Source organism: Bos indicus, chromosome 14 (assembly GCF_029378745.1).
Source record: "Bos indicus isolate NIAB-ARS_2022 breed Sahiwal x Tharparkar chromosome 14, NIAB-ARS_B.indTharparkar_mat_pri_1.0, whole genome shotgun sequence".
Taxonomy (NCBI): Eukaryota; Metazoa; Chordata; class Mammalia; order Artiodactyla; family Bovidae; genus Bos; species Bos indicus.
The window spans coordinates 19,796,174-19,818,092 of NC_091773.1; the positions used below are offsets into that span (position 1 = coordinate 19,796,174).

Here is a 21,919-nt window from a genome sequence, read left to right on the forward strand (position 1 = left end):
CCAGACCCAGTGTGGAGGCGGCGGCCTCATCGAGCAGGACCAGCGTGTCGCAGAGCACCTCCTCTGTCATCCGTTAGGTGCAGAGGAGAAAACAGGCCTGACACCCGGGAAGGCCGGACACTGCTTTAACCAGACAGCCAACACCACTGCCCCCAGGAAAGGAAGGGCAGGGGACACTCTGTGTTTCTAGGAGGGATGCCGCAGGACGCACACACTGCTTCAGCCGCATTCCCACCATGGGCATCTCACCTGGACAGTCGTGACAACATACAGCTAAACCCAAACTACAGAAAACACCTCCAGAGCATCAGTGTCCTGAAAGATAGTTGAAGAACTGTCCCAGATTCAAGGAGATCAAGAAGACATATCAGCTAAATAAATGCATATACGATGCTGCTGCGTCCTGTCTTAAAGGCCAGAATGCTTTACAGGACATTAATGGAGAAATGACAAAACTGAAATTGAGGCTGTACATTAAAGTGAAAACAGAGAAGTTACTATTGTACTGTGATTCTAAGAAAATACTCTTTTTCTTAGGAAAGGTACACTGATAAACAAAGAGGTAAAGAAGCAGATGTGTGTAGCTTATCCTCAAATGGTTCCAAAAATAAGTACATATATGTAGAGAGAAAGAAAAAAAGGCTAATACAGCCATCTATTTAAAATGTTTAAAAAAACCATGAATCTGAGAAAAAGGCATACAGGAGAGTGCCACTTTTCTTGTTATTTTTTTTTACAGAATTGTCTCAAAATAAAAAGTAAAAAAGTTTGAAAAACAAAAAGTATTAAAAGAGAATCTTTGAAAAGCTGTAGTACCAGAGGAAACAGGGTCCAATGGCAGGAAGAGGAACTGTGGGGTCACAGTCCTTCAGTCCCGCTGACTGTGTTTCTGCACAAAACAGCTCACAGCCTCTCTGGCCCTGCTCCTCCCATGGATACGTGTGGCAAGAATCTGCCTGTGGACCACCCAGGGCTGTTACAAGGGAGGCAGAGAGCCTCAGACCTGGTGAAGTGAGGCATATGGTGCATAACAGGGCTGAGAAGTTGGGGTGTCGCTCCCCGTCATGCAGCCCTGAGACAGGAGCAGAGGGGCCGCCCCGCCTTCTCTCACCTCCGAGCGCATCCACAGCTCACCACCCAGCACAGGACGGACAGGGGACATGATCGCACACAGGCAGGGAGACTGCTGATGGACAACCTCAGTGGAAACGGGCGCACGCAAGGCTCAGACTCCACACTGCTCAACCACAGTTTGGGAGAAAAACAATTCTGGAAACTTCAGAAAAGAGATCATATCAACTTGGGGGATCACATCTCACCGATTCGTGATGATGTCATCCCAGACGTTCATCGGGTCCATTTTAGCATCAGGGTATCGATTTGTCCAGGTTTTCACAAGTCTCTTCAGGGGAACGTGAGATGATAAATTACCTAAAATGACATTATGGTATGAGTGTGGCCAACAGCCCAATGATCAGACCACCTTACAAAGTGAGCTGCCATCAGTAAACAGAAACTTAGTTCAGATTCCTGGTCCAAATTACAACACTTGGCCCTATTGTTCACAACAGGAGCACAAAGTTACCATGTTTAATATATTCTGGCATGAAAACTTAATGTCTTCAGGCCATCAAGGAAAGAGGAGGACATAAACATGCACAGTTTTTACACTCACCACAGGTCCACAATCACAATGCTCCACTCACTCACAATCCGAAAATCTAAAAAGCACTGAAAACTGACAAGCTATTCATGGGGTTGCAACCAATTTTCTTGTTTACAAAATCTAATATGAATCGTTGCGGGACAACCGAACCTGCTCGTGCCACTCGTGGGAGTGCCCAGAGGAGGGGGAGACTCGTCCGTTGATGGAGGATTGGCCACCAACCCAGATCTGGTGTGCACGTGAGGTCACCATGACAAAAGTCCCCAAACAACCTGGCTCAAGGGCTTCTAAATTCCACAACACTAATATTTAAAGAGAATGCACTAGTCATAGCAAATAACCTTTTTCAACAATATAAGAGATGACTTTACACGTGGACATCACCAAATGGTCAATACTGAAATCAAAGTGATTACATTCTTTGTAGCCAAAGATGGAGAAGCTGTATACTGTCAGCAAAAACAAGACCAGCAGCTGACTGTAGCTCAGATCATCAACTTCTCATAGCAAAATTCAGGCTTAAACTAAAAAAAAAAAAAAAAAAAAAACCACTGGAAAAACAATAGGACAACCAGGTATGACTTAAATCCCATATGAATTCGCAACAGAGGTAATGAACAGATTCAAGGGACTAGATCGAGTTAACAGTATGCCTAAAGAACTAAGCACAGTACAGGAGGTGACAAACAAAACCACTATAAAGAAAAAGAAAAGCAAGAAGGCAAAGTGGTTATCTGAGGAGGCTTTACAAATAGCAGAAGAACGAAGAGAAGTGAAAAGCAAGGGAGAGACGGAAAAGTACATCCAATTAAATGCAGAGTTCCAAAATACAGCTGCAACAGTCAAGAAGGCCGTCTTCAATGAACAGTGCTTAATAATCGAAGAAACAACAAAAGGGGGAAGACTAGTGATCTCTTCAAGAAAACTGGAAACATTAAGGGAATATTCCGCCCAAAAATGGGCACAATAAAGGATAAAAATGGTAGAGACCTAGTAGATGCTGAAGAGATCAAGAAGAGATGGAATGAATACATGGAAGAACTGTATAAAAAAGATCTTAATGAACCAGATTACTGTGATGGTGTGGTTAATCATCCAGAGCCAGACATTCTGGACTGCGAAGTCAAGCTGGCCTTAAGAAGCACTGCTCTTAATAAAGCTGCTGTTAATGAAATTCCAGCAGAACCATTCAAATCCCTAAAGGATGATGCCATCAAGGTTTGAAAATTCAACATTCAAAAAATAAAGATCATGGCATCTGGTCCCATCATTTCATTGCAAGTAGATGGGGAAACAGTGGAAATAGTGACAGACCTTATTTTCTCAGGCTCCAAAATCACTGCAGATGGTGACTGCAGCCATGAAATTAAAAGATGCTTGCTCCTTGGAAGAAAAGCTATGACAAACCTAGACAGCATATTAAAAAGCAGAGACATTACTAACAAAGGTCCTTCTAGTCAAAGCTATGGTTTTTCCAGTAGTTATATATGGATGTGAGAGTTGGGCCATAAAGAAGACTGAGTGCTGAAGAATTGATGCTTTTGAACTGTGGTGTTGGAGAAGACTCTTGAGAGGCCCTTGGACTGCAAGGAGATCCAACCAGTCCATCCTAAAGGAAATCAGTCCTGAATATTCATTGAAAGGACTGATGCTGAGGCTTCAATACTTTGGCCACCTGATAGGAAGAGCTACCTTATAAGAAGAGACCCTGATGCTAGGAAAGATTGAAGGCAGGAGGAGAAGGGGACGACAGAGGATGAGATGGTTGGATGGCATCACTGACTCAATGGTCATGAGTTTGCGCAACTCCAGGAGGTGGTGAAGGACACGTAGTCTTGGTGTGCTGCAGGCCGTGGGGTCACAAAGAGTCAGACACAACTGGGCGACTGAACAATAATAGCAACGTTTTAAGCTTTTGTTTTCTTTCTATGGTGAGAAAGCATGCTTACCTTGTTCAGGTAAGTTACTCAATCTCTGATGCCCTATAAATGAGGAAAAAGAATCTACGTCTCATTTGTTGTTGTTCAGTCCCTCAGTATCTCTCGGAGTCTACCCAGGTTCATGTTCATCGCTTCAGTGATGCTGTCCAGCCATTTCATCCTCTGACACCCTCTTCTCCTGCTACCCTCAATCTTTCCCAGCATCAGGGACTTGTCCAATGAATCGTCTGTGCACATCCGATGACCAAAATACTGGGGCTTCAGTTCGAGCATCAGTTCTTCCAGTTCGGAGTTGATCTCCCTTAAAATTGACTGGTTTGATCTCCTTGCTGTCCAAGGGACTCTCAGAAGTCTTCTCTAGCACCACAGTTCAAAGGCATGAATTCTCTGACATTCTGCCTTCTTTAACAGTCCAGCTCTCACAACCGTACATGACCACTGGGAAAACCACAGTGGACTTTCGTCTCTGCTTTTCAACACACCATCTACGTTTGTCATTGCTTTCCTGCCAAGAAGCAAGCATCTTCTGATTTCATGGCTGCAGTCACCATCCACAGTGATTTTGGAGCCCAAGAAGAGGAAATCTGTCACTACTTCCACCTCTTCCCCTTCTATGTGCCATGCAGTAATGGGGCCAGATGCCATGATTTTAGTTTTCTTGACAGTTTTAAGCCAGCTCTTTCACCTTCCTCCTTCACCCTCATCAAGAGGTTCTTTAGTTCCCGCTTCGCTTTCTGCCGTTAGAGTGGTATCATCTGCGTATCTGAGGTGGTTGTTGTTTCTCCCACCTATCTTGATTCCAGCTGGTAACTCATCCAGGCTGGCATTTCGCATGATGTGCTCAGTGTATAGGTTAAACAAGCAGGGTGACAGCAGACAGCCCTGTCACACTGCTTTCTCGGTCTTGAATGAATCAGTTGTCCCATGCAAGGTTCTGTTTCTTCTTGACACGCATACAGGTTTCTCAGGAGACAGGTAACATGGTCTGGTGTTCCCATCTAAGAGCTTTCAACAGTTTGTATGATCCACACAGTGAGAGACTTTAGCATTGTCAATGAGACAGAGATAGATATTTTTCTCTATAATCCAGTGAATGTTGGCAATCTGATCTCTAGTTCTTCTTCCTTCTCTAAACCCAGCTTAGATACCTGGAAGTTCTTGGTTTGAATAATGCTGAAGCCTAGCATGCAAGATTATAAGCATGATCTTACTAGCATGGAAGATGAGTACAATTGTCTGATGGTTAGAGCATTCTTTAGTACTACCCCATCTGGGTCTTCCAGATTTGCTGACATAATAAATACAAAACCTGATCAGTTTAGTTCAGTTTAGTTATTCAGTCATGTCCCACTCTTTGCAACCCTATGGACTGCAGCACACAAGGCTTCCCTGTCCATCACCGACTCCCAGAGTTTGCTCAGACTCATGCGCATCAAGTCAGTAATGCCATCCAACCATCTCATCCTCTGTCGTCCCCTTCTTCTCCTGCCTTCAGTCTTTCCCAGCATCAGGGTCTTTTCTAATGAGTAAGTTCTTCGTGTCACCTGGCCAAAGTATTCCAGCTTCAGCATCGGTCATCAGATGCCATGATATATATTAGTTTTTGAGCCTACATCTCATAGGCTGTTATAAAACTGGGTAAAATACAGCTCCTAGAATGATACGCCTAACACAGCTCCTAGAATGATACGCCACTAATAATACATACTTGAAAAACCATTCTCCAAATTTAAAACAGAGAACAGTCAGGTAGATGGTTCTGAATACCAACTTTTATCGGTACTCTAAGAAGTCTTTCATAGTTATTTTTAGAAATAGAAATGAAATTAACAAGACATTACTTCTGACTCTGGGGGACCTTCCATCGGCACCAGGATTAAGCCCACTCAGCAGCAGCAGAAAGGCCTTCGGTCTGGGCACAGCCACCCGGGCCTCACCTCACCACCTGGTACCTGGGACAGTCACACCAGTACCCCAGGCTCAGGCTGGCCTTCTGAGAACCCCTCTCTTCCGACCATACCCAACTCAAGCCCTACCTGCAGATTCTATCACCCCAATTTTTCATGGGGCTCCTGGACTGCTCTGCTCTGTGGGGACCACAGCGTCTGCTCCCTGGAAGCTTCTTAAATGCCCGGAAGAGCACTGGACTATTTTAAACACTTATTTCAACAATCTCAAAACACACATTCATGGAGTAAACTCAAGACAGTTTCTAACCCATACATTAAGAAACATGTACTATCACCAAACAAACTCAGATGCCAAAACTCTTCCTAATTATGAAAGGACAAAAGATACATATAAATAAAAAATTACCTTGTTTGCTAATAAAGCTGATGAACTCCTGAATTTCTATGAATGTCTGTACAGACTGCAATTTGGTGAGTCTACTTCTGTGTAAGAGGACATCAATACTGGAATAGTTCTGGAAAAGTTATTTAGCATTGGTTACAGGTCACTGTACTGCTTCAGATTTTAACACAGTCTAAACATGAAACAGCAACCACCCTATAAACAGATCAGTTACACGGGATGTCTGAGTGGTCACAGGAGCAATTAAATGGTCTAATTTATTTTTAAATTTTGGTTTTCAATTACATTTTGGTTCAACAAAATCAATAAGAGCAATACAATCAGGGGCTGCTGCCTCCATTCCCCACCAATTCTTAAAAGTCACAATATCCTATAATACAGAACTGCCAGCTATAGAAGCCAACATGTCTCCTTCCATAAACTTCCTCGAGTGGACTGCTACTCAACCTCAAACATGTTTAAAAACTAGAATAAAGACAGTGAATGTCTATGTTCGGCAACAACAAACATTCAGGGACTCTACACAAGATGCATCTTTAACAACGTAACGGCCAACCTCAGAGGCAGGACAGACCCTGGCTGGCGGGGCCGCACGACCCTCCTGCACGACCACCTCCCACCCAGATGCCTGGGGGTGGGGCCTGCTCCCAGGTACTCGTCCAGGGAGAGAAAGAAAACCCCAAGGGAAAACAAAAGGAACTTTCTAAATCAGAAACAGCCACTAAAAGGCCCCAGGCCATTGGCTGGTGTGCAGGGAATCCGAGGGAAGTGGCCAGCGAGCTGCCCACGTCGACCCAAGCTCACAGGAATAGCGCACCGCCGGCGGGCGCGCCCAGGTTACCTGCATGAACATCTGGATGCAGTTCTGGATGTAATACTTGGCCCTGTCAATGTCGTCCTGCAGGAGGTAGAGGAGACTCAGCTCCTGGCTGTAGCGGAGCTCGAGCAGGGCCTTCCGCAGCTCGGAGGTCAGTGCCTCGTCCACAAAGGTCAGCAGTGCCTGGTCGCCCTCCCCGCGCAGCAGCAGCTTCAGCTTGCTGCGCACCATGTATGGCAGGCAGGTCTCCTGCAGAGCAAGAATGGATGTGACATGCCGAGATGGCGCCGCCACGCATCTGTGGTGTCACTTCACAGGTTCAAATGATGGCGCTTAATGTTTCAAACCTAAGGCCATGATCTTTAAAGCAAGTTCATCTACAATTGCTTATTTTATAACCACAAAACATACAGGGACACGTTCTATGGAAAACGGGAACTACTTGTAGCTGAAAGAGAACCGGACGTGCAGTACCAAGTGAGGACCTGAAGGCCGGGCGAGGGCAGCGGTGCAGATGGGTGCCAGGCCAGCCCAGTGAGGCCTCTGTGCGGTGCAGACACAACAGGAAGCACTCTCCCTATGGTCACACCAGGGAGGCTAACATTCCTCTGTAAAGGCATCTGCTTGTTTTGAAAGCATTAGCTAAGAGCACAGTGAGTGAGTTAAAATCGCTCAGTCATGTCCGACTCTTTACGACCCCATGGACTATACAGTCCATGGAATTCTCCAGGCTAGAATACTGGAGTAGGTAGCCTTTCCCTTCTCCAGGGAATCTTCCCAGCCCAGGGATCCAACCCAGGTCTCCTGCATTGCAGGCAGCTTCTTTACCAACTGAGCTATGAGGGAAGCACAGTGGTTTAACCATATTATGGAGTTTGGGGGAGTCAAGTTCTATAAACACTCTAATGCTTTACAACCACTTTCCTGTTTCTGAAAAGTTTTAAACACCTTCATTAATGAGAGAGCACTTGACCATCGAGGACATCTACCTGGATGACCTCACAGATGGCCCCGCACCTGATAGAAGGGCTCGCTCCACATCTTGCTCAGGTCCAGGGTGCCCTCGCCATCAGCGCTAGCCGTGGAGCAGTACTCCAGCGACGTCCACTCGGCCAGCTGGTTGTAGCAGTCAAGGGACGCGAGTTCCCAGAAGTCCTTCTCAGCTTCCGTGGGCTCGCCATCTGCCCACTCTTGTGTGTTGAGGGCCTGTGAAGATTATTTTACCAAACTGGATACAGGTAACGTTCACACTAAGAATAATCACTGTCAGATTTATGACAAGTAGAGAAAAAAGGGAAAAGAGAGTTAACTTGAGGGAACCTAACAGTCAAATGAATATTAAAAATCCCAGCTAGGACAGAACCACTTCTTTGGGGAACTTAACTATAAAGTCAATTAATAAGCTGAAAACTGAAAACGGCCCCTAATTTGATGTAAATACTGTAGATTCTTCACTACTTGGAAAGTTCTTAGAATGAAAATTAGAAAACAGGACATTTATAGAAGACTGCAGAGGGTTTCACCATGTAGACGTCTCGCACAGGCCAAAGGCCCTCAACTGCAGTGTGTACCTGCCACACACCCACACTCAGCCACGGGCAACTCCAACACAAGACGTGCAAAACTGGACTTCTCCAAACCAGCCCTCACCCACCTTTTTATAAGTTTTACTCCCAGAGTGGAAACAATCGACTCAAACAGAAACTATATTACAATACCAGATACTGAAATGACATCTTACAATTTCATACTAACTTGGTAAAAAACACTTTCTCTTTGATTCAGTATTTTCTTAAAAAGAGTAAGAATCAGAACAGTAACTAGTTCACGTTCAGTTATTATGAAACCATTTTCTGGTAGTAATCTTTGTGCAAAAGTTAAGGAATACAGCTGAATATCTGAAGGTCTAAATTCTAAAGCTGACAGTGTTTCCATCCAGAGAACAGAAGTGGTAAAGCAACTGACACACTCGCTGGAGATCAGCTCTACCTCGTTATATAGCCTGGCAGCTTCAGAATAGTCACTTCTTGCTTCTGCTAACAGCGCGTCCTGAGTGATCTGCTTTGTTCCAATCTCACTGCTGAAAATACCACGGAGGATGTCATACTCCCCGATCGACCTGTACAGTCTATGAAACAGATCAAAAAAAAAAAGAGGACAAATCAGTGAATGCCCTAATATTTTTCAAGTCTTTCTTGAAATGATATTAAATCAAGATGCCACAATTATAATAACTAAAAAAGATGTCATATTGTTTTGTTAAAACATAAAATCTTAAGAATTTTGAAATTACCTTTAAGTTTTATTACTTGAGCCATAGAGAAGGCAGAAATTATTCTAAAGTGCATGCATGTGTGCTCAGTCACCTCAGCTGGTCTGACTTCTTGTGACCCCGTGGACTGTAGCCTGCCAGGCTTCTCTGTCCATGGGATTCTCCAGGCACGAATACTGGAGTGGGCTGCCACGCCCTCCCCTCCAGGGGACCTTCCCGGCCCAGGAATCTATGCCTTCTCTCATGTCTCCTGCATTGGTAGGCGGCTTCTTTGCCACTAACCACTAGTGGCACTTTGCCAAGAGCATCCCCTTGGGAAGCCCATTCTAAAGTGCACTCAATGTAAAAGCTGAAAATATCCTAGCTTTACAATGCACAAGTTGACTCATTAAATGAGACTGTTCTATGTCACGCCATCACTGAAACACTTATCTGTGGGGACCTTTCTGGAATCTGGAATGTGGTCCAAAACCCAGAAGTAGGTAAACTAGTTCTGGTCCTACAGATGCCATGTACTCCACATTCAACGGCTGTCTCGATGTTACTGAGCGTTTCAACTGTGATGTCAACACAAATTTGTGGGCCCATCAGCCAAGCCTCCCGCTTGAAGACAGGCTCAGGTGTCTAAAAGTCCATTCCCTCCTCCCTGGAGACTTCTTCCTGTCTTCAGTGTCTCCACACAAGGTGTCACGACCATCCATGCCCACAGAGGACACGACGGGGTGGGAACAGCCTGTGGGCAGAGCAGCAGCCCCAGCACGTCGTCCCCCAGGGGATGGGTCACACCCGGACTGTGAGGCTCCTCAGCAGCGACACAGCTCCTACTGCTCACTTCTCGCTGGTACAGGGACAGGAGTGACTACACAACAGTGACACTCTTTTATGCTTTTCCCAGAACCTGGAATATCTTAAAACCAGTGCTTCAGGAAAAGTGCAAATCCAGTCTCACCCTAATCCAGTGCCCTCAGAATCCAGTGCCTGAGAATTAGGCACTGGGTTTCTCATGATAAACCTCAGGTAAGAGAAGACTCAAACAGGATTGTGTGTTGCCCACATAAAGTAACTGTATTAGACGCATCGCTTTGGCCACAGCAGGGTCGGGGCCCAGAGCTTACTTGGCAAGTTCCATCCACCTGCCGACGTCGGGGGGCAGGCCAGGCCTCCCCCGCGCACGCTTGGCGGGCGGCTCCTGGGGTGCCAGTCGCAACAGCGCCTCCTCCAGCAGGCAGATGGCCCCGGGCTGCTGCAGGCCCGCCAGGCCGGCCCCACTGACCAGAGCCGGGTTGAGGCTCAGCAGGTCAGCGTGTTGGCAGCTGATCTCCTGGCAAGACACAGATACGCAGTCCTTCAGTGAGAGGGTCTCCAACCAGGAGCACCTCGTTTTACCAAAAACACTAAGTTCTGGCGTTAGCAGTCACGGGAGAGAGACATGGAGCACTTCACACACAGTCTCAGACCAAGTCTGCACCTGGATCCCTCCCGTGCGGCTCCCCCAGTTCTGGGCCCGAAGGCAAGCTGCAGGGTGATATGTTACCTATGGAAACCTCCTTACACAGCAGTGGACAAAACTGCAAAACTAGAAATTCAGATATAAAAAAATCACTGTAGGATACAACGTGAAGAGAAACTTACTCTGAAACACTGGCTGATGCAATATAATTTCTCAAGCCTTGTCTTTGGTATTGCCAGGAGAAAATCAATGAAAGAATTCTACATGTAAATTATAAACCAATAAAAAGTAGAGTACATAAAAAGAAACTGTATTAACAGTTTCATGCTGCATGGAAAAGAACAAAGTAGGCATAATAAATACTTCAACTCAAGGAATTATTACCCAGTTTGCAAACCACAGCTACTGATAAACAGCATTAAAGAACAAAATTTTTAAACTACTCCAAGGACGTTACTAATTACAAAAATACTGACATGAATCCAGATGATTTTCTATTAGGGGCTTTGTAATTATCCATGTTTCGAGTATAAAGAAAGTATTTCTTAATCCCCTAATAAGTATGCTTAGTGGTTACAGAAGTACATCTACACTAGTCCTCTGTTCGAACTGCATTGCTATGGAAACCTTCTCTGACACCTGTGTCCCCCGTGTCTGCAATGGTGCACAGCACCCCCCACCCCCCAGCAAGGTGTGGCCCGCTGATCTGCCCATCAGGCCCTGCACCCCACCCACTTCTGCATCATGTGCCATGCCCTCGTGACCTTCCACCTCTGCCTGCCCCCCGCCTGCCCCCACCGAGTGTAGTTCTGTGTCCCCTTTGCCTGGTCCCCACCCAGTGCACAGGTAGGCACGTACTCCGTCAATGTCCCCAAAGGTGACAGCAGGGCTGGGTGCCACGTGACATGCAGGTGTGACCAGAACCCTGCAGGGACAAGCTGACACAGTCAGAGCAACTTTGTATTAAGTTGGATCTCAGATTATTCTGTCATATATAAATTAAAAAAAAAATACAAATTAGTTGGGGCTTCCCTGGTGGCTTAATGGTAAAGAATCTGCCTATCAAGGCAGGAGACACAGGTTCAATCCCTGCTCTGGAAAATTCCACATCGCATGGAGAAACTAAGCCCAGGTGCCAAACTACCAAGTCTGTGCTCCAGAGCCCGGGACCCAGGACTACTGAAGCCCGTGTCCTAGAACCTGAGCTACACAACAAGAGAAGCCATGGCAATGAGAAGCCCGTGCACCACAACAAAGAGTAGGCCCCGCACCCCCCGCCAACACAACTAGAGAAGAGCCCACACAGCAAGGAAGACCCAGCACAGCCAAAAAGAATAAGTAAGCTGCCCTGAGTCACCTGGGAGGAGGTGGCCCCACCAGAGTCCAGCTGCTGTGTTAAACCCATACTGCAACTGGGAAACCAGCAGAGCCACTGGGACACGGGCGTGCCGACAGCCTCACCTGGATGCAAGACACGAAGGGCGGGAAGAAGGAGAAGCTGGTGTCCAGAAAGCACGTGAAATCCTGCAGGAGCTTCTGGGCGGCGCCCCGCCCCTCAGCCACTGTCCTGCGCTCGCCCGACTCCCTCAGGATCCCCGAGCACAGGCTGCCGAAGAGCTGCCTCGCGACGAGCGGGTCTCTCTGTAAGACATTCCCGAGTGGGACAGGTGCACTGACTTGCCCATGCGTCAGAGCCCGGCCTGAAACATCAAGCGCTGCCGCCGGTCGCCACGCTGGGCAACGTCACTGGAGGACTGTGCCCACCAATAAAGCTGGGAAGGGATGTGGGGCTGTACGCTATTTTGCAAATTCCTATCACTTTATAAATAGTTAGATTAGTAAAAAGCTTATAAAGCAGTAATGCGCTACACAGACGTAACCTATTATTATGATCAATATTGGGCTTTCCCAATAGTTCAGCTGGTAAAGAAAGTGCCTGCGATGCAGGAGACCTGGGTTCAAGCCCTGGGTTGGGAAGATTCCCTGGAAAAGGGAAAGGCTACCCACTCCAGTATTCTGGCTTGGAGAATTCCATGGACTGTATAGTCCATGGGGTCACAAGGAGTCAGACACAACTGAGCGACTTTCACTTATCACTTATGATCAATATTAGTACTGCAAGCTTAAGTACAGTAAAAATATGAGGCATCAAGTTTCAGTACCTAATTATGTACTATATGACACAGTATGAAGATTTTTAAAATTACTTCATTAAAGTCAAAGGAATCTTAACCAGACTTTTGAGGGATAAATATCCCGTTTATCTCAGAGCACTCAGCTACAGAACCTCACTCACTCCTGAAGCTCGTGGTCACCCTAACGACGCAGAGGAGTATTTCAGTCCTCGGTGCATGGGAATTTTGGAGGAGGATGCTGATACCACTGACCTTCCCTATCACCCCCACAAGAGGGTTTTGTATAATCAATGATTTAAGTGGTGAAGCTACTTACATACTATTTCATTCCCACCAACATCACTGGTGAGAAAAAGAGTGCGGTGTGACTAGCACACAGAGACACTGGGCCCAGAGCAAAGTGCTGGATGGGACCCCATGGCGGGGTCCCCGGGAGCCAGGACTTGGGATGAGGCTCAGCACTGAGGCCCGTGTTGGGGACAGGTCACCCCTGCTCCCACATGAGGCAACGGCCCCAGAGCATGTGCCAGCCCCGCACTGACCTGGGCCACAGCCTGCAGCGGGGTGATCAGGCTGCTGTGCGGAATCTGGATGTCAGGAAGGTCTCCACGGCGGTAACTTCTGTACAAGACGACCTGAGCCTCGTGCTTCATTTTCAACTCACTCTTGATCTCCTACGATCATCAGCAATACAGGAAGGTTACAACTTTCATCTAAAGAGTAGTGCTTGGGTGATGAAAGCATCCTCACCCACCACTGACAAAAGTGAATCAAGGTCAATTCTATCCAAGATGCTCTAGTCACTACACTTGATCAAGGTGGCAGACAGTGAGCCCAAAACCAGTGTCAGATGTGCAATGGGAAGATTATTTAAAGATCTGTTACAAAGAAATCCGAGTTTCTCTGAAATTAGAGAACTTGATTTAAAACTTTTTCAACCCACAAATGAGAAGACTGTATTTCTTTGTCACTCTCAAGACAAACCTTGGCTACAGAGCCCACTGGCCCCAGCTGGCCCTGCTCTCTGCAGCTGTTCCCCCTTCGGGCCCCATTCCCCCAGCGGGTACCAGTTCCAATGCCAAGGGGCCGTTCCCTCTGTGGGGCCAGGTTCCCCCTGCGGGCCCTGTTCCCCTCACAGGGCACTCCCTCACACGCGTACATCCTGGCTAACCCCTGAGGCGGCCCAGCTTCTCCATCTGCTACATGCTGCTCTGCAGCTGCAAGAGCAGAGGGGACCCCCAAACGCCTCTGCTGAGAGTGGTGACGACACCCAGCAAGGCCACCCCAGGTCCCGGGCCACACTCCATCCATTCCCTGAGACCCTCAGCGATCAGCCGAGTGCCTCTATCCCACCCCCGCCCTGTCCCCTCAAGAAGCCCAGGCAGGACTCAGGCTTAATGAGGAGGCTGGAGCGAAGGACCCTAGGCTGGGTGGGGCCGGCCCTCGGCCTGCAGTGCTGTGGTTACAGAGATATAGGGAAGTCCAATCTTTCCACAGAAGACAGTGGAACCTTTTGACCATTTCACACGCAGACTTGGAAGTGAAGTGCCTGAGGATTTAAACTGAGTCACAATGGAAACAGGATTCTCACCCACAGTCTAATCCTAGAACAGCCTGTCAACATCTCTGATCTGTATCTCACACTGACTCTAGGGCTGAACAACTTCTGCTGTTACTTCCACATTGGGAGAAACGTTCAACCATCCATTCATGCCACACGTGTGTCTGCAGTAGGCAGCTCGGGACTGGCCACGCTCCTCACCCAGCTCCCCACCAGCCTCCAGGAGCACAGCCCCTCGGTTTGTTTGCCCTCAGCCACGGCGTCAGGGCTCTGGCCTCAAGGCTGCGGGGACTGCAGCTGGGAGACGTGACCCCAGGGCACTGGGGGCGGGGGGGGTCTGGTCTCCACCTCATGCAGAAAGCCTGTCTGTCCAGAGAGAACAGCACCTCCCACTCCCCAGCAGAGCAGTGGGGCTCAGGGGACACCTGGAGGTGGGATCGCATGGGCCATCTCTGCGATCTGGCCTAGGCCAGCCAGAAGACATCTCCTGGGCACACATCCTGTGACAGAAATACCTATTTCCGACCAAATTCCAGAAATGGGTACAAACCTTTTCTCGCTTTTGCTCCACAACACCTTTCCTGGCATAAATCAAACTCAGCTTTTCTTGGTCCTTTAGAAATCGTCTGCGTAATCGCAGTATTTCTGCACGATTATCTGGAGCTGAAGAACAGACAGCAGGTTGGTTATGCGCGGCTGATGTCGTCCCCTCCTCCCCAGAATTGCTGACATGAAATGAGGCATCTGCTCGTCTCCATCTCCTACTCCCCGCCGCTCTATTTCCAAAACAACCTAAGCCTGTGAAGCGCAGTTTTGGAAGCTGGAGAACTGAGGCTGCATGGAGGAAGCAGGCAGGGCTCGGACATCTTGGAGAAAGAGAGGGCTTAGAAATGCGAGGCTGAGGCTGGAGGTGCGGGGCCACATGGCTGGAGCAGAGCCCCCGCAGCGGGGACCACTGGGGAACCCAGCGCTGCCCCAGCACCAGGCCTGGACGTGCAGGCGGGAGCGGGGAGACCTGGCCTTGGAGGGGGACCACCCAGTACAAAACGGGGGCCTCCACGTCTGGTGAGGCCAGTCAGCACACCCAGTGTGCAGCCACCACTCCCAACGCCAGTTACTGCCTGCCTGGACACAGCAAAAGCTGAAAATCAGCTGACGTTTGAGCAAAGCTTCAAGTAAGAAAAATAGGAACCAAAGCAACAGGGGGGAGAAAATGTTGAAAGCAGACCATCTAGGAAAAAAATTTGTTAAATGACCCTTTATCACAAGAGCAAAAATAGGTCCTGTAACAGGGCATGGAAGGGACTTTCCAAGAGCACAGAAGCTCGTGGGAACTAGAGACTGGACATCGTCACGCACACGCACAGTCAGAAGGTATCGCTGTGCCCAGAGCCAAGCAGAGATGGTAAGAAGGGAAAATTGGAAGGGTAATCCCTCGGGTCTGACAGTCAAGGTGGAATTCCTACAAGAGAAAACTGACGTTTGGAAATTATCAGCAAAATCACCCACGGGAGAAAAGGGAAGCCGTTTCCTAATGAGAAAGAACACGTATATATGTACATACATGCAGGTGGATCACTGTGCCACACAGGAGAAATCAACACAACTCTACTGCAACCAAAAAGGAAACGGAGGCCATTAATGCCCATGAACAGTGACCACACGAGAAAGGAGAAGCCCGACGTGAGCCAAGCCGCAGCAAGACCTGTTCAGGACGTCGGTGACAGTGTGGAGAGAGGGGGTGGGCAAGGGAGAAAGTGACCAAGACCCCAAAGAAAGGGGGCCACAGTAACGCCAACTGGAGCTGTGGAAGCAACACTGACGAGCTGGATGTGAAGATGAGGCTGGCTGGGGAAGGGGGCCCGGGGATGGGGCTGGGGGCTTCTCTCGAGTCTGGGGGGCATCTGGCCGGGGCTCCTCCCGGAGCACACCCCCAACCCCGGTGAGCCGAATGTCTGCATCCCCATTCCTGCCCTCAGGCCTGCCCTGACCCTCCCAGCCCCCGAACCTAAACTCTCTCTGACTCAGCTTCCCCATCCTGCTAGTACCATGGCCTCTAGACCCCTGGGAGCCCTGAGTGAGGGGCCAAGCCAGTTCAGGCAACCGCTTTCTGGACTCCAAACCAGGCTCCCACGTGGTGCTGGGCTCCACGCAGGCCACCCGGACTCAGGAACAGTCATGAGTTTGTGGAGGCAGGCGTTTCAACACTTTTACCTTGTGCTCCGTCGTCCACCTCATCCTCAAGGAGTCCTAGCCTTTTCTTCCCAAATTCAGGCCCCACGGGCTTCAGGGGCGTCCCCCGGGGCCTCTCGGGCCTCTTGTGGGCAAACAGCAGGGACGCAGACGAGGCCTCGGCGGTGGGGGCCAGGCTGCCACCCAGAGGGTCGGGGCTGCCCGCCGTCAGCCAGTGGGAGAGCACTCTTCCCCCTGCAAACACAAACGATGCGCGGGTCACAGCAGCGCCGCTCGGCCAGCACCTCGGCCAGGACCTGCTGCTCGAGAGCAGGGCAGCCCACAGTTACCAGGGTGGGCCATGTCCCAAGGAGGCCCGGCAGCCGGACCTCCTGTCCTTGTGGGCACGAGGGAGACCACCACATGCTCGTCAGGATGACACAGCATCTACATGCCACTAAGGTCTGTGATTTCTAACATCAGTTTCTAAAGGTCCCACGGTAATTGGCCAAGTTAGTCCTATTTCCACAACAGAGTATGAAAAAATTACATAAGGGAAAAACACTGAAGTATTTCCATAAAAACGACTTGGGGATTTTACTCTACAACTGATACTCTGATGATCAAAGGAAACAGCTGAACCGTTTGAGAAAGAGCAGTTTAATCAACTACGAACACAGTAAGTGAATCTGGTTTAGCTCTGCTTTGCTTCTGAGACAAGCGTTTTTAAATGGGATGCAATGGACAGATGTTTCCGGACAAAAATCAAACTAAAACTTACATGTACTGAAATCTTTCTTGTTTTCTCCAGTCAGAAATAATGTTTTTCTCCCCCTTTTTAAAATTGTGGTAAAAACACAGACAGTCCAATGGATGGCATCACGCACTCTAAAGAGCCCAGCACGTTTGCTGGTTGCACAGCCCTCCCCACCTCTGTCCCCAGGGCCCCTCGAGGCCACCCCACCCCCGAATCTACAACCCAGGGACCCAGCCCATCCTCCCTCCTGCCATCAAGGCCTTCACGGTGCCCTCGGCATGCATACCCACAGCGGAGGCAGTACCTGCGCTCTGTGTGGGCGTGAAGTCGAGCTGCTGCTGGGTGGCCCGGACCTGCCCAGCCATCGCCCTGTGAGCCGAGATGGACCCTTCCTGGGTCCGGGCCTGGAGCGTGCTCTGAGACGCCTGAGTCTCAACAAACATTGGTGTGAGGACCGTACTCCGGAAGCGCCAGTCAGGGTCAATGGTATACTCCTGCCAGGAGAGAGGGTCAGGTGAGGTCACGGCCCTTCTCAGAACATGCAAATGCTTTATTTAAAACTCCACAGTCCTCTCCACAAACAGTACTACACTCCATGTAGCTCTGCAAGAAGTCGCTGAAGAACAACTTTCTCAAATTTAAAATTTTTAACAGAACAATTATCTGTCAACAAATAAAACCAATCAGTGCTGGGGAGAAAAACTGCTTTTCTCCTCCTAACATCCTGCATTCAGAGGCTCACTGCCACGCTCAGGGAATGACTCGGCTCCTCTGACCCCACTGCCCCTGCCAAGTATCCAGAATGGGAGATGCTGGGGACATGGGGGGATGGGGCGGGGGCTCTGCGTCAGGGCTGTGAGTCATCATGTGGCTCATCAGCGGTGCTGCCAGGTAGAGGTGCAAACAAGCACCTACGGGGCGTGGAGGGGGAGCGGGGGAAGGAAATGCCTCCATGGAGGCCGAAGGGACAAGGGTGAGCTGTGTGCAGGACAGGGGGCGAGCGGGGTGAGGTGCAGGTGGGCATCTCGGGAAGAATGTGTGTGGATTCCAAGTAAACTCAGGAAGCCAGCACGAGTCATCAGGGAAACGCCAATCGAACCACAGTGAGGCATCACCAGACGCCTGCCGTGTGGCTGTGACCAGGAGAGAGAGGTGGCACCTGCAGCTGAGGGGGGAAGGGCACCCTGTGCACTGGGTGGGCGTGTAACCTGCTGCTGCCATGTGGACAGCAGAGTGCAGGTTCCTCAGGAAATTATAAATAGAACCACCAGAGGATCCAGCAACCCCACAGCTGGGTGTTTATCAGAAGAGAACAAAAACACTAATGGGAAAAGACACAGGCACCCCAGTGTTCATAACAGCACTGCTGACAACAGCCAGGATATGGAGACAACCTAAGTGTCCGTCAGCAGACAAAAGGAGAAAGAAGACGTGTGGTGAGCGCGCACGCACTCACACCACACACAATGATGGGCTACTACTCAGCTCTCAGCTTTGAAACACAACGAAATCCTGCCATTTGCAACAACATGGATGGACCCTGAAGATATTATGCTACATGAAATAAGTCAGAGAGAAACACAAATACTGCGTGATCTTATTCATACGTAAAATCTAAAACAAAAACCTAACAAAACCAAACCAAAAAAGCTCATAGAAACAGAGAACAGATTGGTGGTTGTCAGAGGTGAGGGGTGGTGGAGACGGGTGAAGGGGGTCGAAGGGCACGGACTCACAGCTGTAAGTAAGATCTGGGGGGCGATGTGCGCATGGCGACTACAGTCAGTAACACCATTCGTATACGTGAAGTTTTGTAAGAGAGTATATCTTGAAAGTTCTCATCGCAAGATAAAAAACCTCTAACTATGGGCAGTGATGGATGTTAACTAGATTTATTGTGGTGATAATTCTGTAATATATACAAATATCAAATCACTACCTTGTGCACTGAAAACAAATACTATCCTAATTATACCTTAATTAAAGAAAAAAGCAAGGATTTAACACCAGTGGACAAAGTCTGCTGACCAACAGGCGGGATAGTCAGCTCACAGGGCCAGAGCTCACCTGAAACTCACACTCTGACAGAGGGTGCTCAAACAGGGAAGTCCGGAAGTCGGGGCTCAGGCTGGTCATTTCAAGCAGGAAATCTGTCGCTAAACTCAAGAAGTGCACTTCTATCTTAGGAGAATATAAGGAATTTAGGGCCAGCAATCGGTCCAAGGTATTTGAAGGCAACCTAGTTTCATGGCTCCAGAAGTTCCGAATAGTTAATCTGGAAGGCAGAGAAGAAAGAAGAAGAGGAGGTCTCTACGTGTGCCCCACGGGGAAGATCTCTTCTTCCACCGGAGATCAGCCCTGGGACTCCATCCACGTGCAGACCTCCATCCACAGGTAAGCTGCCTGACAGATGAGGCACGTGCTGAAGGGGAAATATTCCAGAATGCTGGCATACTTAACAGGAGGTGAGAAGCTGGATCATTCTATTCTCATTTCTATTACCCAGAAGTTTGCAAAGATGAGAATTTTACATGACATACTCTGAAACTGAGAAAACACCAAGAGAACTATATATATAGTCCTTCATTGTCTTACTAAGACAATTCACTCTACACATTAGTGCCACAAAATATTCAAAACATAATGTGAACAGAAAATAGTCAAACTATTAAAGAAATTAAAAACCAGATCCGGCTTTATAATTTGTGAATGTTTGAGGAGTCCAAATACAATTTTTAAAAGCTCAATGAATTAAAAATTGCAGTACGCTCCAAGTTAGCTGACACACAGAATCGTCAGGGTTTCCGCCCTGCCTGCTATAACATAACGAGCGCGTGGCGAGCGTGTGGGCATCTGTGATGGCGCTGCAGCGCCCTCTGGTTTCCAAGGCCTCCAGCACGCAGTCTGACACTGATGTGCAGGGTGGGAGCTCACTTGGGGTTAAATGGGGAATGACAACCCACTTTTCATTACAGGTTTCTCATCCTGAGATGCTGTAACTCACAGCACAGTTAAGACAGCGTTACCCACACCAGTTTTTCAAGACTTGTATATTAAAGTAACATGCCAGGACTTTCAGGTTCTAATGTGATTTAAAATACATTTTTCTTATGCCAGCAAGAGGCAGAGAAAAGGCTAATACAGCAAAGGCCCTTTTACACCTCAGAGAGACCCCACATTGGCCTAGAAAGAGCCCTGAATGTGCCCACCCACCCACGCTGCTCCGGGAGGGGCACTTACTGAAGCCCAGGGTTCTCGTCGGTCAGCCCTTGGATCAACACATCTTTCGCCAGCTTGAATACTTCACGCGAGTCTTCATCTGCCTGACTCTCTGGGTCTCTGAGAGCAGTCACAAGACAATAAAACTGTTACTGCTCCTTCTGCTGCTCTAGGTCAACCCAACAATGTTGTCTAGGATGAAAGTAACGAAACCTGCCTCTTCCCCAACTTCCACCCCCCCCACGGGGCCTGCACCCTGACCCGGGCCCTGGTGGCCAGCTGGCGAGCAGGACCACAGTCCCCAAGGAGGAAACATCCCAGGAGCTCCTTCCTAAACCTTGTCAGACTGTAAGGGAAACAAAGTACACTTTCAGCTCAATCAGCAACACCGCGCTCTGAACATTTCCCACGGGTTCACGAAATGCAGTAAGATGAGAATATATCTCAACATACCAAACTTGTTGCAGTTGTTAACCACACATTTTTAAATGTCTTATCATTTATTATAGTCATTCCAGACTGCTGGAGGCACCCAGACGCTCCCTAAGAGACGGGACACGAGCGTCTGGCGGGGACAGGCGAGGCGCTCACCTGTAGTTGTCATGGACCCACATGAGGATGGCGTACATCCGCTCACGGCACAGCACTGCAGGGTGAGCCAGGAACTCCACCACGGCGCTCAGGAGCTCCCGGAGCTCTGCCGGTCTCAGCCGTGCCATCATCTTGGAAATTATGTCCAAACACACTTTCTGTCTCTCATCATCTCTATAAAAACAGGAATTTTCAAAAACACAGACTTAACTGCTATTACTATACCTTTAGATATGACAGGTAACATTTTCTTCTCTGTGCTGTTCTGTATTTCAGATTTTATTATTATAGCTAATACTACATTTATATAAAAATTAAACTCTTGAAAATAATTATCATGGCCTAGATTATGAAAAGGAAATTAATACTGTAGTGTCCTGCCTGGATCCTAGGAAGAGGATGAGGAAACTGGTGATTTCAAATAGACAGAAGTGCACTAATGTTAACTTCTTGGTTTAGAGAAACACCCTGATGATGTAAGATGGGGAAGCTAGGTGAAAGGTGTGTGCGAATTCTGTGTACTTCTAACTTTTCTGTAAAAATCAAATTATTCCAAAATAAAAAGTTCATTTTTAAAAAAACCTGACAAAAGTCAAACAAAATAAGCTAACTATAAAGGATTTCATGACTTTAAAAAATGGTTTCCAGGGCTGGTCAGGCACCAGGGGTTAAGTGCAGTCAGGGCCCAATGTGGTGCACCCCCATGTCCTCCTTAAATAAGCACCAGCTGAAGGCTCCACACACAGTAGACACTGAGCCAGGCTGACTGGAGGAAACCAACACAAAGACAGTTTATCACCGTGTAAAAGTGTGCACACAGGCGGGAGGAAAACAGCAGAGGGAGGAACACACGGGGTGCCATCAGCAGCCCTCTGTTAACATTTACCGTAATCGCGTGTTACCATTTTGAAAATAAACAAATTTAACAAATAATGGAAGCCTGTTAGCTGACAGAACAGGTACGGAACTCAAAACCACACATTTTGAATTTGAAAACAGCCCTGGACAACCCAAGACGGGGCCTCT

General features: G+C 48.3%; 1 protein-coding gene across 1 annotated transcript in view; it reads right to left on the reverse strand.

Moving 5' to 3' along the window:
• PRKDC (protein kinase, DNA-activated, catalytic subunit) overlaps positions 1–21,919 on the reverse strand; it is a 126,611-nt gene that overhangs the window by 26,165 nt on the left and 78,527 nt on the right. The window contains exons 55-68 of the mRNA XM_019973745.2: positions 20,894–21,067; positions 20,324–20,422; positions 19,151–19,358; positions 17,388–17,577; positions 16,369–16,581; positions 14,705–14,817; positions 13,136–13,267; positions 11,920–12,099; positions 10,124–10,329; positions 8,726–8,864; positions 7,754–7,942; positions 6,761–6,985; positions 5,923–6,031; positions 1,320–1,431 (exon numbers count right to left, since the gene is read on the reverse strand). Coding sequence (XP_019829304.2) covers positions 1,320–1,431; positions 5,923–6,031; positions 6,761–6,985; positions 7,754–7,942; positions 8,726–8,864; positions 10,124–10,329; positions 11,920–12,099; positions 13,136–13,267; positions 14,705–14,817; positions 16,369–16,581; positions 17,388–17,577; positions 19,151–19,358; positions 20,324–20,422; positions 20,894–21,067 — 2,289 coding nt within the window. The remainder of the gene's footprint in view (positions 1–1,319; positions 1,432–5,922; positions 6,032–6,760; positions 6,986–7,753; positions 7,943–8,725; positions 8,865–10,123; positions 10,330–11,919; positions 12,100–13,135; positions 13,268–14,704; positions 14,818–16,368; positions 16,582–17,387; positions 17,578–19,150; positions 19,359–20,323; positions 20,423–20,893; positions 21,068–21,919) is intronic.